This window comes from Osmia lignaria, chromosome 15, assembly GCF_051020975.1.
Source record: "Osmia lignaria lignaria isolate PbOS001 chromosome 15, iyOsmLign1, whole genome shotgun sequence".
Classification (NCBI taxonomy): domain Eukaryota; kingdom Metazoa; phylum Arthropoda; class Insecta; order Hymenoptera; family Megachilidae; genus Osmia; species Osmia lignaria.
This window is the reverse complement of record NC_135046.1, coordinates 7,960,915-7,976,801: the sequence shown is the minus strand read 5'-3', so window position 1 is coordinate 7,976,801 and position 15,887 is coordinate 7,960,915. Positions and strand designations below refer to the sequence as shown.

At 41.5% G+C, this 15,887-nt stretch overlaps 1 protein-coding gene across 5 annotated transcripts in view; it reads left to right on the top strand.

Annotated features, from left to right (window-relative positions):
- The window catches only part of Rbp6 (RNA-binding protein 6), a 620,601-nt gene that overhangs the window by 249,339 nt on the left and 355,375 nt on the right, over nt 1-15,887 (top strand). For all 5 annotated transcript variants that reach the window (XM_034315147.2, XM_076692564.1, XM_034315148.2 and 2 more), the window contains one exon: nt 10,217-10,298. In XM_034315147.2, coding sequence (XP_034171038.1) covers nt 10,217-10,298 — 82 coding nt within the window. Of the gene's footprint in view, nt 1-10,216; nt 10,299-15,887 lie in introns of those variants that run through there.

Genomic DNA, 15,887 nt, shown 5'->3' with positions numbered 1-15,887 from the left:
TCAACCATCCGCCGTTTGGTCTAACGAATTTCATCGTGGCTCGTTTGCTTTGTTCTTCACTCGGGTTGTAACGGCGCGCTTTCGAGCGTAGACGAGCATTTTGAAAGCGAAACGGGATTTGTCGACGATGAAGCATTTAATGCGTGTCGCGATATAATATGCCGTAGCTTTCCTCTGTGTTGCCAGCATTTCATTGTGCTTGCCCGGTTGATTCACGGTAGTCCCGTTTTCGAAGTCACCGATTCACCGAGTCGGACAGCGATTGCATTGTTTTGTAATAATTCGTTTATTCTTTTGGCCTGGGTTACACGGTTCGTCGTTGAATCAAATAAATTGGAAAATATTGCACGGTCGAGGGAAGAATCGTTCTTTGTCGTGCTTTTGTCGGTCGATGAATTCGATCGATGAACGCTCGTATTGCTATGATTTTAATTCGTGGCCGACCACGCGAAAGAGTTAAATTGCGAGTCTCTATAAAATTTTTCCCGAACGCGTGCTTGGACAGAGAAAACAACGCGATAAACAATTTCGTCAATGACAGCTTTCGATGTTGCAAATTTTCCAAAATTTCCCTTGATAATTTATTTAAAAATTTTATGTTTCAATTCCTCGGTTTACCATTTCGCATCATTAACTGAATTTCATTCATACCGTCCTAGATTCTTTTTCAATGTCCAAGGATTTTAATCTCTAAACGCCAATATCCCGCTGACTTTGCCAGAAAATATTATTATTCAACGAATGAAAGATAAAGCGTGTTGGAATTTCCGTCCGAAGGTAGACCGTCCCTTAATAGTGTCCAGCAAAGGAAGGATGTACGAGCGGGTCGAGACGGACGGGCAGCGTCCGATGGAAACGCGCAGCAGAGGATCTTTACTGGCTAGTTTTCCGCGCGATTTCCCGCGAGAAAACGAGAAAGGATTGAGGGTCCGAGATTGGAGCGAAACGCTGGCGCTTGGACGGAAAGCGGACGATCGTCGGACTGAAAAGAGAAGAAGCGGAGGATCGAAGAAGTCGAAAAAGCTCGGCTAGGAGCTTCTTAAGTTGGTGGTCGTGACAGGTGGCGGTGCAAGAAAGAGGAGAAAGAGAAAGGAGAAGAGAGAGCGTATAAGTGAGACGTGGAACAGAGTGGCTTAGCGAGGAGCATTATCGTATGAGAATCTCTCATCGGATCCAATAGTTCGAGCGCACGGATGTGGAATAAAGCTCATCAAGGATTCAGCCTGCAATCCGTATTCGATGAATTAAAGATGTCCCCAGGAGTAACAAGAGCGAAATCTTTCTTCTTTCTCCTTTCGTCTTGCCGCTTTCCGTACCGCTTGACTCCTCTTTTCCTCGCTGACGGTTTTCCCGACCCGTGAAATTGACCGGATACTTAGCCGTCTCATTACGAATAGGATTAACCTTGGTCAGCGGTGCTCGCACGATCTGATTCGGGGACGGAAATCTGCGATAAGGGAAACTGAATTTAAACGGATAAGCTGCCTTGAATCAGATGCGTTCACTGATTGGATACACGAGAATACGAGAGATTCCGGCAGTCTTCTTGGGTTTCGTACCCTTCCTATCAATTTTATGCACCACTGAAATATCCTCCGGTCGTTTCCTCCTGTTCGTAAAATGAGATACGCTTTGAAGAGGAAACGTGTAGATCAGGTTGCAGGGGAACGATTCAAATTCGGAAGTCTCGTTCACCTGTTGCAACTAAATAATTATATTTCTAAGCGATCGAGTCTTTGCTGAATTTTCTTACCAAGTATTTTAATTGAAATGCATTTTTCAAGAAATATTTCAAAAATAAAAGGGGTTCTGGTCTGACAGAGTGTAATAAAATGTCGGCTATAAATGTTTCGTTACAAAGTTATGAGTAAATGTTAAGAGCAGACGTTGGGAATCATTGTTTTCGTCTTCAAGCTCATCATTTAGATCTTACACTTCTCGGTTTTTATATGTGGGAAACTATAAAACAAAAGTTTTACGATACAAAAGTAACTTCACTCGAAGAGGTGAAGAAATTCTTCGCTAACGTGAAGAAACTCTGTAAAATTTACACGAACTTCGTAGAGTAATAACTTCCGTACTATACACATCAAGTTTATAACCTCGTACAAGAACGTCGTTTTGTAATAATGAATGCGTGTGGTTTATCTTATTTTCTACCTGTAGAATATATTGCATTTTATTTTGTAGAAACGTAACTTTTGTCTCGTTTTGTCGGTATCGTACTTAAAAGATTTGATAAAAAATCGCACGAAATCGACATTCGTCGTCCGTTTAGAAGGGGGTAAAATGGGTCGAAAGTGGGTTAACCACGAAACAGACACGAATGGCGGAATCGAGCAGACAAATAGATGAACGAACGGTTGGAGAGCGGTTTGGAAAGAGAGGTATACCGTACGAAAGCTGTGGACGAGGCAAAAAGAGTTAGCCGAGAGAGGAGCGGGGGTTCGATGAGCGAAAGCGGAAGTGTCGCGGTGCCAAAGAGCGGTATCGGGGCAAAGTGTCAGCAGAAAATCGCGCGAACAGAGGGACTCGCTGGTTGGCGAAGGAACGGTAGGGCAGAGACGGAACGAGAGGGCGCGAAAGGGGGTGTGGGTAGATTTGTACCTGCGTGGTTGCCATCATTAGGATGGTGGGCCATAGCTGCATTGCGGGCACCCATGCGGCCTAGTGGAGGGGCAGATACCGGGTTCCCACTGTGCACCGACTATGCACTCTCACTATGCACCGACTATGCACTATCACGAGGGTCTGGGAGTGGGGTTGGCTCGTGGCCAGGTAAGCTCCAGGTTCTGTCATCCCTCCTACGTTACTACGTTCCAGCCTATATTCTCCTACGAAATCAAGCAACCCTGTTCGCCCCCTGACCCTCCTCCCCGTTCGCTATGCAGATCGGCCCTCGAGGAAAATGACTAACTAATGTGTCTTCCCGGTGGTTCACCAAAGCCCACGGAGCATAAAGCACACGCGAATGCTTTTATCTTTTTGCGGTGGCCGGCTGCTCGCAATTTTCTACCATTACCGATATTAGCGATCTTCTTTTTATTTTAAATTCCATCCATTCACTGGCAACGAGCTGCCCTCGCCACAGACCCTCCTTCTTTTGCCAGATTTCGTACGGATCGCTGAATTTTTAGGGATGGTAACGATGGTTTAAATTTCTAGCAGATATAGCGAGATAGGAAGTTGATAGTGTCTTATGCAAGGAATTAAAGTACGTAATATTTTAGAATTCATGAATTAATATAAAAGTTGTCAGTATTATTTAAAAGATAAAAAGAAAGACCAGAAATATAGACAGTTACTAATTATTATTTAATAGTTCCTACATACATAATAGAGTTCACGTGAAACATTTGTGTCTGATTACGCAGAGTCCCATTAAACCCATTCAGTAATTATCGTGGAATCAGTAAAGGCAAATTTCACGATCTTCATTTCGTGGTGACGCGGTCAATGCTGGATTGTCCTAAGTTTATACCCACAACGACGTTAATGGTCCGGCGTAAAATCCGGCTGGTGTACGTAGCATGGTCTTTTTGGGATGCTACGTGTATCCGCCGAAATAGACCGGCACGCGAACGAGAGCAACGCGAAACTGTTTCTGGTCGACCCACCTCGCCCCTGACTCCCTTTCTTCGCCGTCTGCTGGCCATCTCGAGGAATATAGCCGGAGGTGAACGGATATGGTGGTAAAGTGACTGGCTGCGTTCCTAGTCCGGCCAACGAGGCGATGTTTATTTGTTTATACGGTGTACACGACACGCAGGCGTCGTCGGCTAATTGCTGTCGTCCACCTCGGACAACTCGACGAAATCCAGCATGCCCGTCCGTCCGGTGGCCGGGTTTGTTGAACTCTGTCAGCACGGAAGATCGTGATTTACCTCTACCTGCCTCTCGACGCTCGATACGTTCCACTTAAATCGGCTGAATCTACTTGATTTCCACTTGAGCGTTTTTATCAGTTGAAAGTTTCTTCTTTCCGGTTATTACCTAGTAAATCGCCATTAAATGATTCAATTTTTTAACGGATGATCGATTGATTAATTCGCAATCACGAACCACGCTATCCGTCGCGAAGAAATGATTATCCAGAGCAGCAGGAGGCTGCTCTCCTCGGGGCAACGCAGAGCAGAATATCCCCTTTTTGCCCGGGGACATTTCGAGCCATTAATATACTCGCTGCACGCTCGCTCGTCTCTCTTTCCCTTTCTCTATCCGTCTATTTATCTATCTATCCGTTCTGCGCGTCGACCTAACGCGGCGCAGTAACTCCGCGTTTATTCAAATGATGCTTTAGGTTGAGTCTTGAGGCGTCCTTTGGCGAAGGATAAGTAATCCTAGCGGAGATATCGGGTCTCCAGGAGAGAAGAACGAGCGGAGGGAAAGAAAAGAAAGATCGTATGAAAAGAACCGAAAGCGTTCGAGAGTTACGAAGAGAAAGACTAAACGAGAAAAAGAAGCAGAGAGACAAAAGGAACGAAAGAAAGAAAGGGAGAGAGGAAATCGCGAATGATAGAGAGAGAAAGGGGACTGACAAAAGGTGGAAGAGAGAGAGAGAGGAATGGATAAGGCCATTCGTTTCAATGAAGAAACCAACCCCTCGCACCTCTCTCTTCGTCTCCTATCCCTACTCTCTTAGGGTATCCACGTTCTTGCTATAGAATGGGATAGAACTCGGTATATAGAACTTTATGCGAGTCCTCTCTGAATAGAAAAACACTCGAGAAGACCAACGCTTGCCATCTCTTTTTTTTTTATCCCCTTCTTTTCACCGTCTTCTTACCTTCTTAGCCTGCCTCTATGCTATTGCCCTCTCGTGTAACCCTTCTTCACTCCTCGCTACCCTCCTGGTTACTTCTCTAGCTTGGATCTCATTTAAATGAAACCCACCACCCTGGCATCCCTTTTTCTTCTATTCACTATCGCCCGGGTAGCCGAGGTTGCAGCTCCTCGACAGTACCAACCAATATGTTCTGAGGACTCGATTTCACGTAGTCGAGCTCTATGATGCGAGACGGAAGATCTTTCGAGAGGAGGACGGGCAAATAGAAGGGTAAGAAGGTGGTAGGAAGGAAGGAAGGAAGGAAGGAAGGAAGGAAGGAAGGAAAGAAGGAACGAAAGGAAAGGAAAGATTGTGAACCAACATCCTCGGGCTGGATGGTAATTCCGAATTTCCTCTGCAGGGCAATCTTTTTGGAGACTCTCGAATTGATAACTGCGCCCGAGTGTGGAGGCGACGTGAAATAACGCCAGTACCTACCCCTTTTCTTCAACATATCCATTGTGTACGAATGGAGAAAGCGATAGCACCGTTTTACGTATTCCCTGGCTCGATTCAGGATTGATAACCGGCAAAGTGGGAATCATGCGTGACCCTTTGTTATACGCTTACGACAGGTGAATTTTCCGGCGAAATATTGTTATCGATGATTTACGAGGAATACATTCGCGGGAATACGAGCATATATCTTGTGAAACGCGATGGCTGAATTGGGTCGTGTACAGTCAATTGGAGTCGAATATCATACGATAAAACTTTACAAGAGCCTTTCAATATAATCAGAATTGCGATCACTGAACCGAAGATATTTATGCATTTATGACGTATGATAGTATATAAAAATGATTTTTTCTTAAATAAAAGGAGATACTAAAATTTAAGAAAAATTATAACTGTTCATTTGCACTCGTAACTGCAATGAAGAAAATTTAGGCATCTCCTTCAGTCTTTCCCGTTGAAATATTAAAACGTTCTTATCTAAATCCGTGCCACGTAATTTCCTTAAACCGACCCGTTGTTCGTCAAATTACACCTTTTTAATAAGAGAAAAATTCACGGGGAACAAAGGCATCGCGCTCGCCTCGGGGATCCGTTCGGGACAGATACGTAGTATTCCCGTGGGATTGCTGGCGGGAAGCGCGGCCAGAGACACGGCAACTCTCTGGATTTGAATATTTCAGCGCGGCGCGCAATCTTTGCCCGTGATTCTCGCGAAGAGGAGCGCTCGAAAACCGAGAGCTTGCTGAATTATTTCGTCCGGACTATGAGCACGCGAAGAATCACGGATCGGAAAAGGCACTTTCTGGGCAAAGTAATTCGTTCCGTATCGCGGATAAAAAGCATTAAAAAAAGGGGGTGGAAGAGAAACGATCGGTCGACACGCGACTGTATTTTCGTGACAGTGTAACCGGGATAGAATCGAAACCCTCGACATTCGAGTTCTCATAAATAGCGGATCATTGCTGTTTATGAGCTGCTAAACGCGTTTTAAATTCTTTAGTAACTTAGCGAAATTAACAACGCGAGTGTCTTTCGATACCGCGTGTCTATTTATAAAATTAGCCCGATAGAGAACAGTTAACGGGTCACGGAGTCCTAAAATATTTAAGTGGTCCATCCTTTCGCATAATTCTGCCGTTCAAGTAAATTGGTACCATTTGGCTCGTCCAGCCGGTTGCCTCGCTTCGCGGATTTACGATTTCGACGTGCGCTACTCTCTCTCTCTCTTTCATCCATTTCAAGGATTTCATTGCCGGGAAACACGATAGGCCTGATAGATGTTGACGAATCCACCGGCTAACCCAGGCGATGGTTGAGCGCGTCAGGTGTTTCGCGAAGTAACGCGATTGACTTTATCTTCGGTAATCGCGGTACAAGCGGAAAAGCCTCTAGCTCGTTTCTCTCCGACGTGTTTCATCGTTTCCTTTTGCTGCTCGTTATCGTCTCCTCTTCTCCGTTGATAAAATAATTCCCTCGGTTATTTATACCCGTCGAGTGTACCGAACGAGTAGCTAATGCTCGCCAGATTAACGATTGCAAATCGTTTTCTACGCGAATGCGATCGCTAAGCGAACGTGTCGCTTGTCGGGAACACCTGTGGCTTTCTTTCATCCTCTGATCGCCGTGCCGCGTGCAGAAGGAGAGAAAGAGATCGGACGATCGCTAAACGGTTTAAAGATCGAGTCCAGGATGAGGTGATCTGGTTTGTGGGATGATGAGCTTCGGCGACTGTGTTGCATTGCGATCGCGGTGGATGGAGAGGTTTGTAATTGAAAATTGTCTGAGCAGCAGAGATTAAATGGATAGGGATCTCGTGAGATTATCTTGAATAACGCGTAAACGTTCCGGGTTTCGAGAATGGAATTGAGTTAAGAGCTTCTGTGTGCAGATGATTTTTTATGATCGTAACAAGTTGTGTAAGGGATGTTTGATCTGTTGTATCTTGAAGTAGATGTGGATTTAAAGTTTTTCATTTATTCACATTTAAATGCATGAATTACGAGGTAAAAATTTTTTTTTAAAACTACACTCGTTAACATCAAAGATCGATTAGAAGAACTGTTGTTTCGGTAATAATGAAAATACCTTCGTGGAAGAAGAAGTACGATGCTTTTCCTTTAGATTCATGGCGTCGAATAGAACGGTACAAGAAAGAGTGCATCGATGGAGAATCCCCGCGTGAAAAATAAGTTCTACCCGGGAACAATTAAGGAAATAATGCTCGTATATTTTCGTGAGTCACGGTAACGTTTTAAAATTGTCTCCTCGGGAACGACGTAATTGCTTCCATCAATCCGCATCCGAGACAAATTAAAAGAGCATCCTTGAACGTCCTGACCTTCTCGAGTTTAACGACATTTTCATAGTCTAGAAAAACGAACAGTCTTTCGTCGTGGAACTCGATAAAAATGCAAAATAAAATCGTAGATAGAAGAAACACAGAGAAAAAATGACAAAGTGAAAATCCATTTTTCCTCTGTTTCTTGGGATTCTTCTCCGCTAGGGGTTGCTTTAATGTTTTTACACTCAGCTGTGTTTAATATTCTTCTAAGGAAATTTTGTATTTTATTGTTTTAATATTTTGTACGAAAAGAAAGAAGGAAACAATTTGATTGCATATTCTAAATATATCTTCAACATCGTTAGGTACCAGTCGTTAGTTACCGGCAAAGAAGAGCCATCTTAATTTTCCGAGAATACTAATTAAGTATCTCTAATTAATTCCGTAGGATGATGTAATTTATGCGAACAGCTCGTTACCAAACAGGTTGTGTTCAGCGGCTAATGACCTGGGAACACCAATAATTCATTGATTAACGCCATCTATTGAATAAACAATAAGCACTCCACTTTGCCACCCTTCGCCTTCTCTTTCCTTTCCCCATTAGTACATAACAATCAAATTTAATAAAATACCCCCGATAATTCATTACAGACTACTCGAGTGCTTTCTGAAAGCAACGGCTGGAAATGTAATTTTTTTTTCCTTCGAATATCTGTAAAAACATTAACTTAATAGGAAGTTTCATTACTTCTTGATTGTAATTTGGAGAGTGCTTCAAACTCGCCGTTTCAAACAGGAGAGTTCGAACCTGAAGATTTCGTTCGAGCAGAAATAAAGTGAAACTCTTCTTTTTCTGATTGCTCCTGTTTTTAGCATTAAACGCGAACGAAATAAACAAAGGAAAATAGTTGAACGCGTATGTATGCATGGTACTGTTCCTACTAGAATATCGCAATGGAGTATCTGCAATTTATCGAAGTCGAAGACCGTTCGCAACCGAATAGGCAAGTAACTGCCGAGCATTACGAGCTTTTCACAACGATCTGGATAAAATAGCGTATAATTAGATAGGGTGTAAGATATATATTTGGAGCGTGTCCATGTTGGCCTACGGCCAGACTTCACCCTTTTGATATATACCTACAAAGGAGGTCAACAGGGTGCCTCCTCCGAGGGATAGCGCGAACGTGTTCGGCAATGTTCACAATTGATTACGATATAAATTACTGAATTTTATTAAATTTTTCTGAGAATTATTACACGTGTCGTTAAACGTTCGTGTGATGTCACATGTGAAAGGATGCCCTGCAAAATATTAATATAACTTCTAATATATTTATTACTAAATGACCTTTTTATGAAATTTATGAATACTTCCACGAGTGACTGTAATCCATGAGAGAACGAATGACACGGAAATGTTGGTACATTTTTAACAGAGAATGTTTTGTACATAACACATGATGTAGAACGGCAACCTGTGCGTTGATTTTCCGCATCATACATCAAAAAATTGCACGCCATTCGTCATCCCTTTTTTCGTTCAAGGTTATTATTTGCACCCTTCGTACGCTTTTCGAATGAAATTTTTCACATATCTCGTGAATTTCCACTACAAATTCTCGAATTTCACCGCGTTAGGAATTGAACAAATTTCGTATCAAGCAAAAATCGATATGAGATATTTCTTAATTACAGGTCGCGGCTTAACCTATCAGACACGATTAATTTTCTACGGTGTTAAGTTAAGCCAAAGCTCTCTCATGGACGCACGCAGCGTGTTCATAAATGGCAGGGATTACGCTCGGTGCCGTCGACTTACATTGTTATCTCATAATTCTAATTAGGATTAACGAATCCCGACATTGCATTCGGTCCAATATTTCCCAGCGTGAATGCAAATGTTTCGTCAGCATCAAAAATTGAGAAACTATCGTCTCTAACAGTAATTTAGAAATGAAGGATAAACTTATTACATATGTAATAAGTTCTAAAAAATGGTGAAATAATTACCATTCTCAGAAATTAGTTGTCCATTCCGTAGCATATAAAGAATTTACGTTCGCGTGCTTCGGCGTTTCTACTTTGATTCACAAAAGGTCTGGCCAGTTTCGCGAACGTCCGCGATTCTGAACGGGGAACAGATAAGGGGTTCGCGATTATTCACTGTTGAAATCCAGTTCCCCGGCAATGGCACACCAGTAGTGGTTCAACGAAAACTCTCCACAAGCGACTGATTTGCTAAAATTATTCTTTAGGTTAGAGGTAATGAGCGTGGTGTTGCCGATAACCGACAGGAAACGGGCACTCGTAAATTTTCCTCGTATCATATGATTCACGAAATGGTCTGGTAGTTTCATTATGTTCCATGTAATTGGTGACTCGGCCGGGCTGCGTTCCGAAAATGGACCCCCTTTTCGCGAAGATAACCAACAGCAATAAATCATCTGCAAAGCAGAACTCATTGAGAAGTTCATTGTTCTTGCATTCTTTTCTCTTTTAACATTTTGATGAATATTATGTATCTACCTTTTATTCGCTACTTTGAAGTGGCACACTTAAACATAAATTAAATTTAATTATTAGGGCCTGATTATGATACTTATTGAAATGGAACTAAACTAACGAACATTGTTGTATTGTTTCAGAGAGCCTCAGGGAGTACTTCACCAAGTATGGGGACATCACAGAAGTCATGGTCATGAAAGATCCCACCACGCGACGATCAAGGTAAGTAATGACAACAATGTTAGAAGCATTTAGTGTTTTAATAGCAAAGCGAGAGTATTCACGATCAATTATCTCATCGTGGTTTTACGGCACGTCGTTCCTTTCTGATTCTGAATAACTGGAATATTTGACCGTCGACTACGAATTCCTAAACCTCTTATTAGGAGCGAAACAGAATTCTGCATTTGCCTGCTCGTGTTCCCTTTCGATTGCAATCGTACAAGCCGCGCATATTTAATGATACTTCTGATTATTAAATATGCTAATCGTCGCGGACGATAGCGAGTTGTTTTAATACCTCACCGAATCCGCGCGTCATTAATCGCGATAATGAGTCATAAAGGCTCGAATGACAGCGATGTTTTATGGATTAATGGCTGCAAAGTTGATCGAAAAGAAGATATTAGGAAAGTTGAGAAACCAGTTGTCAACTGCATCGACTAATTGAATGTGTTGCTACAAATGAGAGCCTTGTTATCTGTAAATTACCTGTAATTGAACTTTATCTCAGATGACACTTTCTTAAAGCAATTAAAAGTTTGATTGCAAATTAATTTTAAAGCTTAAAAACTTCCACGATTAGATATAACAATTCAATGCTCGTAATAATGATTCTTCTCGAACAGTATAAACTTTAAATAAGAATCTATAGAGCGGAAAGAAAGCGCTTACGAATCCAGTGTTCAGCAAATAATGGTCGTCAAGGCAGGAATATCGTCTCCGGGAAATTGCTAATCGAATTTCCAGGCCGAGCCGATAACCTATTTTCGAGTCGGTCGGACTGTTTATGATAATGTCCTGCGATAGATGCGGGAAGGGATAACAGGCACGAAATCCGTTCGCGCACAGATGCAACCGGGCTATCCGGTGCAGCGAGCGGCGAGTTGGTAAGTGCGATGCATCTGCGGTAGATAGCGAAAGGAAATAATGGGCGCTTTGGATCGCGTCGTGGGTCGTACAGGTAAAGCTAGCTCGCATTCGTTGTCACATTTATCTGGCTGATAAGTCTATTCTTGGCCAACGCATCTGACCCCACTATCTTCGGATACGTTGCGCGTGTTGCACGCCTATAAGTGCATTGCGCGACAACTTAGGAAAGATCCTTGCAATGAGAATAAGTCACGACTAGGTTCAAATTTGATTGAATAATTAAAAAAAAAAAGGAAACAATACTTGTAAGTAGAGTCGAATTTACAGAAAAGGGGAAGACAAAATAATTTGTGATAAGATTTCTGTATTTATGGACCAGAGTTCATAATGTAGTATTACAGTTTAGTACACTTGTAAGGTTGTCATGGAAAAGTATCACATGTATTTCATTCAGTTTTGAAGTTATTGAAAGAGCAGTCTCTATACTAAAGTACAGTAAGTATTTCTGTCAGCTTTGTTTATGAGTAGTGCGTGGGATGCTTGTAGCTTACTATGTTATTTTGTAGAACAGTCAGGATAGGGTTGTAATATTCTAAATAAATTATGTGGGGTAAGGAGTGTGAATCTTTGATGTGTTTAGAACAGAGGAAGTTTTGTTAGAAATAAGAACTATACAATGTAAGGATATTAAATAATTTATTTCTTCTTCGAATGAAATATTTCCAAATTTTCTATTGATACACATATCTCTATGCCATCATAAACTTTACGTAAGCATAGATATTTTAACATCTTCAAATTTATTATTAGCCTCATAGTCTCATCTTCAAAGTGTAGGAAAGACAAAGATTTCGACAAATAAACGGCGGAAACACTGATGTATCTCGTAGAATATATAACTTCATTTTATGGATCGGTGTCATCTGTTCGGCAGCCTGGACTCAAGTGGTCTCCCTGTGAAATTCGTCGCCATGGGTCATTAGCACCCAACCAAATAAGACCTTCGTCTCACACCTTCTTAGCGCTGCTTAGCCTCCAGTGATGGTTCGGATTTCACCCGCAACGAAAGATAGAATAAGTATTTCTTAACTAACTTCAAAATTTACCCTCTCTAATTCTAGAAGTTACAAATAACTGTAAGTTCATGTACATGCTCGCGTTGACAAATATTCGTGCGCCTTTTGGACATGACTGTTTCAGTACGAAATATTGCGTGCAACACGCTCGAACACGCCCAGCGTATAAAGATGTTCAAAACGGAAAGTGTAAAGATATTCAGTCGTCGGTAAAACCGCGAAGTTTATCGATGTAAAAAGCATCGGTATCCAAGATGGTCGAAAGGTCGCAAACCTCGGGCATGTTAAATAGCACACCAACTAACACCGATTTATCGACGATCTTCAGAAGTCTCTTGTTTCTCGCGTTTTCAGCGAGGAAGCTAAAATAATCTTCTCACGGATACCGATGACGTCACTGCCACGTGTGACTTCGGAGAATTTCTGCCTCGTTTCTTGACATAGGCGAACGAGAACACCAGCTAATACTGAATGGCGAGAATGATTGACAGGACGAAGATTGGCACGTCTATAAATAATGCTACCCTCTCGACGCTTCTCAGCGACTCCTTAGACCTGGAACGTGTTCGTTTTACAGAGAGACTCTCGAGAGTCTCAAACATTCACGCGATTCTCTCCCTGCTTTTCTAACTTCAGCAAAATCAACTTCGAATTCCATTGAGCCGACGTTTGATATACTAATATTAAATTTCAGTGATTTCGAGAATTTCGAAGGTTTACTTCCAACATTTATGTAACCTGAATTTTAATACGAAAATTTGGATCGTTAAATGATTCGTCAGCTGTTGACAAAAATTTAATTATTGCTTGAAGGCGTTTTCATTTCATTTATTCTGAGCAGTTATCAACTTTATTCGGAACCATAATCCCTTTGTACCGTTTATTACCCTACTAATGTATTCATTACGACTCTCGCGTGACATGACTTGCGAAACAACGCACCCTCCATGTTTCTAACTCGATTTCGTCCAGCTGATCGCAATGTTTTAGCTTATTTTTCATTTACTCCCTAGAAATCATTGATAACAAAGGAATTTCAAGCAACGGAAGGATAGATGTTTTGTAAATTTCTTCACCGACATCGACTGCGTTTTTAGTTTGCATTGGACTGCGCACCGCGTTCCTTTTAATTGCACGCGGATTGTTCAATTAGCATGGAAACATTCTGCCGGGGTGGAAATATTGTTCGAATGATCGAACGAAGCAAGGAAACTTGTGAATCATCCACGCGTAAATATTAGTTCTATAGGAATTTTTCCTTTCATTTCGCGCGGGGGAAATGTTTCTTCCGATGATTCTACTGAAAAGATGCAACACACATCACTTGAATGGATTGTAAATTGATACATCTGTTTTAGAAAGGTATATCACTTGTAATTGATTTCTGAATCATTTTGTTTAAATGTTAAAAGTACATTAGAAATTTGTTAGTGTTGGAACTGGTTTGCTGATGTTAAAAGTTGATCTAAATACTTTTCTGGTTTAAGTTTACCAAAATTATATAATTTTTCATTCTTCTGGCTTTTAGTTATTTTCTCCAAAAATTTAGAATACCCTGCATGTTAATTATTTTAACATGTTTGCAATAGTTTTAATTGAATAATTTATGTACTACAGTAGATTGCATTTCCTTAATGATCTTCAAATTCCCAAGGAGATAGTTGTTTTCTGTTAATTCAGATCCCCCTACAATTCCTCCAATTTCATCCTAATAGGGTCTCAGCAACCGATGCAAATTACCCAAAGTTCCACTCAAGTTTCCAGATACAACTGTTATCGTGTTATTCGGTAATCTTGTAACAGCTTCACGGATTGTATGGACTTAGAAGTGATCTAACAAAAATAGGTGTTTCGGAGGTAGAAAAGGTGAAATCGAGCAATAGTTTGAACGTTGGCAAACAGAAAATCCACACGACGATACGAACGTTAAATACTGGCATCAGAGTAATTACCGGTTTTTAAGTGGAGGAAACGAGGGGACGACAACGAACGCCACGACGACAAGGGTCGAAAGTAGGGGCGAGATCGACGACGAGGGTGCGTCGAGGCAGCACAGGTGGTTGTGTAACAGCAGCGAGGGGAATAGGTTGAATTTGAAGTGCAAAGTGCTTTTCGAAAGTGGATATCATTCGAGAAATCCTTCAACCACGCGATACACTTCGCCACAGTTACGTTTCAACAACAGTTCAGGAAACTTGCTTTAAGTTTTTATGAGTACGATAGTAAACTATTATAATTTGCACTATAATAATTATGCAGATAATTCCATTATTTTTTTATATTTCTTGAATTGGAAAAATCACTTTTATTGCTTAGTGAATTTAAATTTAAAAAATTATTCCAAGAATCACAACACGTATTTTTTTTATTGCAACGAACGATTATAATTGCCCCTCGTAGTGAAAGGGTTAAATTGCAGTTATCTACTTATTATATTAAACTTCATTCATCTCATTATCCTATTGTGCAGCAGACATTCCAAATATCAGGGGTTCCAGACCGACACCGTTGTCTTGGTAATTCATTACATTGGTCATGTCGTACTTAGCGTAATGTACTTCACGCTTACGCCGTACAAGCAGGAAACAGACGGTCTTCCTTTTGATGTATCCTCGAATGGCTTGTGATCAAAGCGCAGTATAAACATGCAACTACCAGGAATGTTCGACGCGCCAAAACCGTCATCACGCTTCGCTTGTTGGGGAATTAAGTCCCGGACACTTTGACATATTACTTGACACTGAAACGGGAATAAGAAGGGTAAGACGGTGACTATCGCGAACGCGAATCCCGTTTGTCATGATTTGATGACACGTTATGCGTTGCTGTGTCATTGCGGAAACCGTGTCATCCTCTGTTCGTTCCCTTTGTCACTTACAATTAGAGTGTTTTTTATCGCACTATAGCCGAGAGAGATAAGAAATATTTCATACTCTGAATTAATTTCGTGCGATTGATTTTATTCAGAAATTAGCTTAGAAAAAGCTTAAGTTATACAAATAGTCAAACGAAGGCGAGTAACATCAGATTACGGAATTCATGATCGAGCAACAAGGGGAATAATTAGTATCCTTGGGAGTCGTTAGAATCGCGACGGGCGAACAGTGAATTATTTCCTCGAACGTTTATCTCGGCATTCTCTATTACCTTACACAGTATCTGAAATTCATTAACGCCAGACTACGCTGCTAATTGGCGCGTTTCTATAACGGCGTGTTGTTAAAGGGATTGTACAGCGATAATCACAGTTAAATTGTCGCGTAACTCTTTAAATTATCCTGTCTCGTTTGCTCTAGCGTCGGTTACTCTCCGCTGCCTTGCTCTTCTCCGTTTAATTAATTGGCCAGAAACTTTCAACCGTCGGCCCTGGCTCTCTCTCTCTCTCTCTAATTATTCATTCCTTTCATTCCCGCGAGAACGAGCGAGAGCAAGAGACAAAACGAAACACGGGACAACTTACTTGAGCCGGAGTTATAAAGCAAAAGCAACAGCGGTGCCTGTTCACACTCGGTTATTATGCGGATATAAAGCCCGTAGAATCGAAACGCGGACCCTCTTTCCTTTCGCGTTTCTTCGATCTCGAACCTCTCTGTGTTCTCACAGATAACGGAAGTCCAATGGCAATTACAAATTCCAGTCTTCG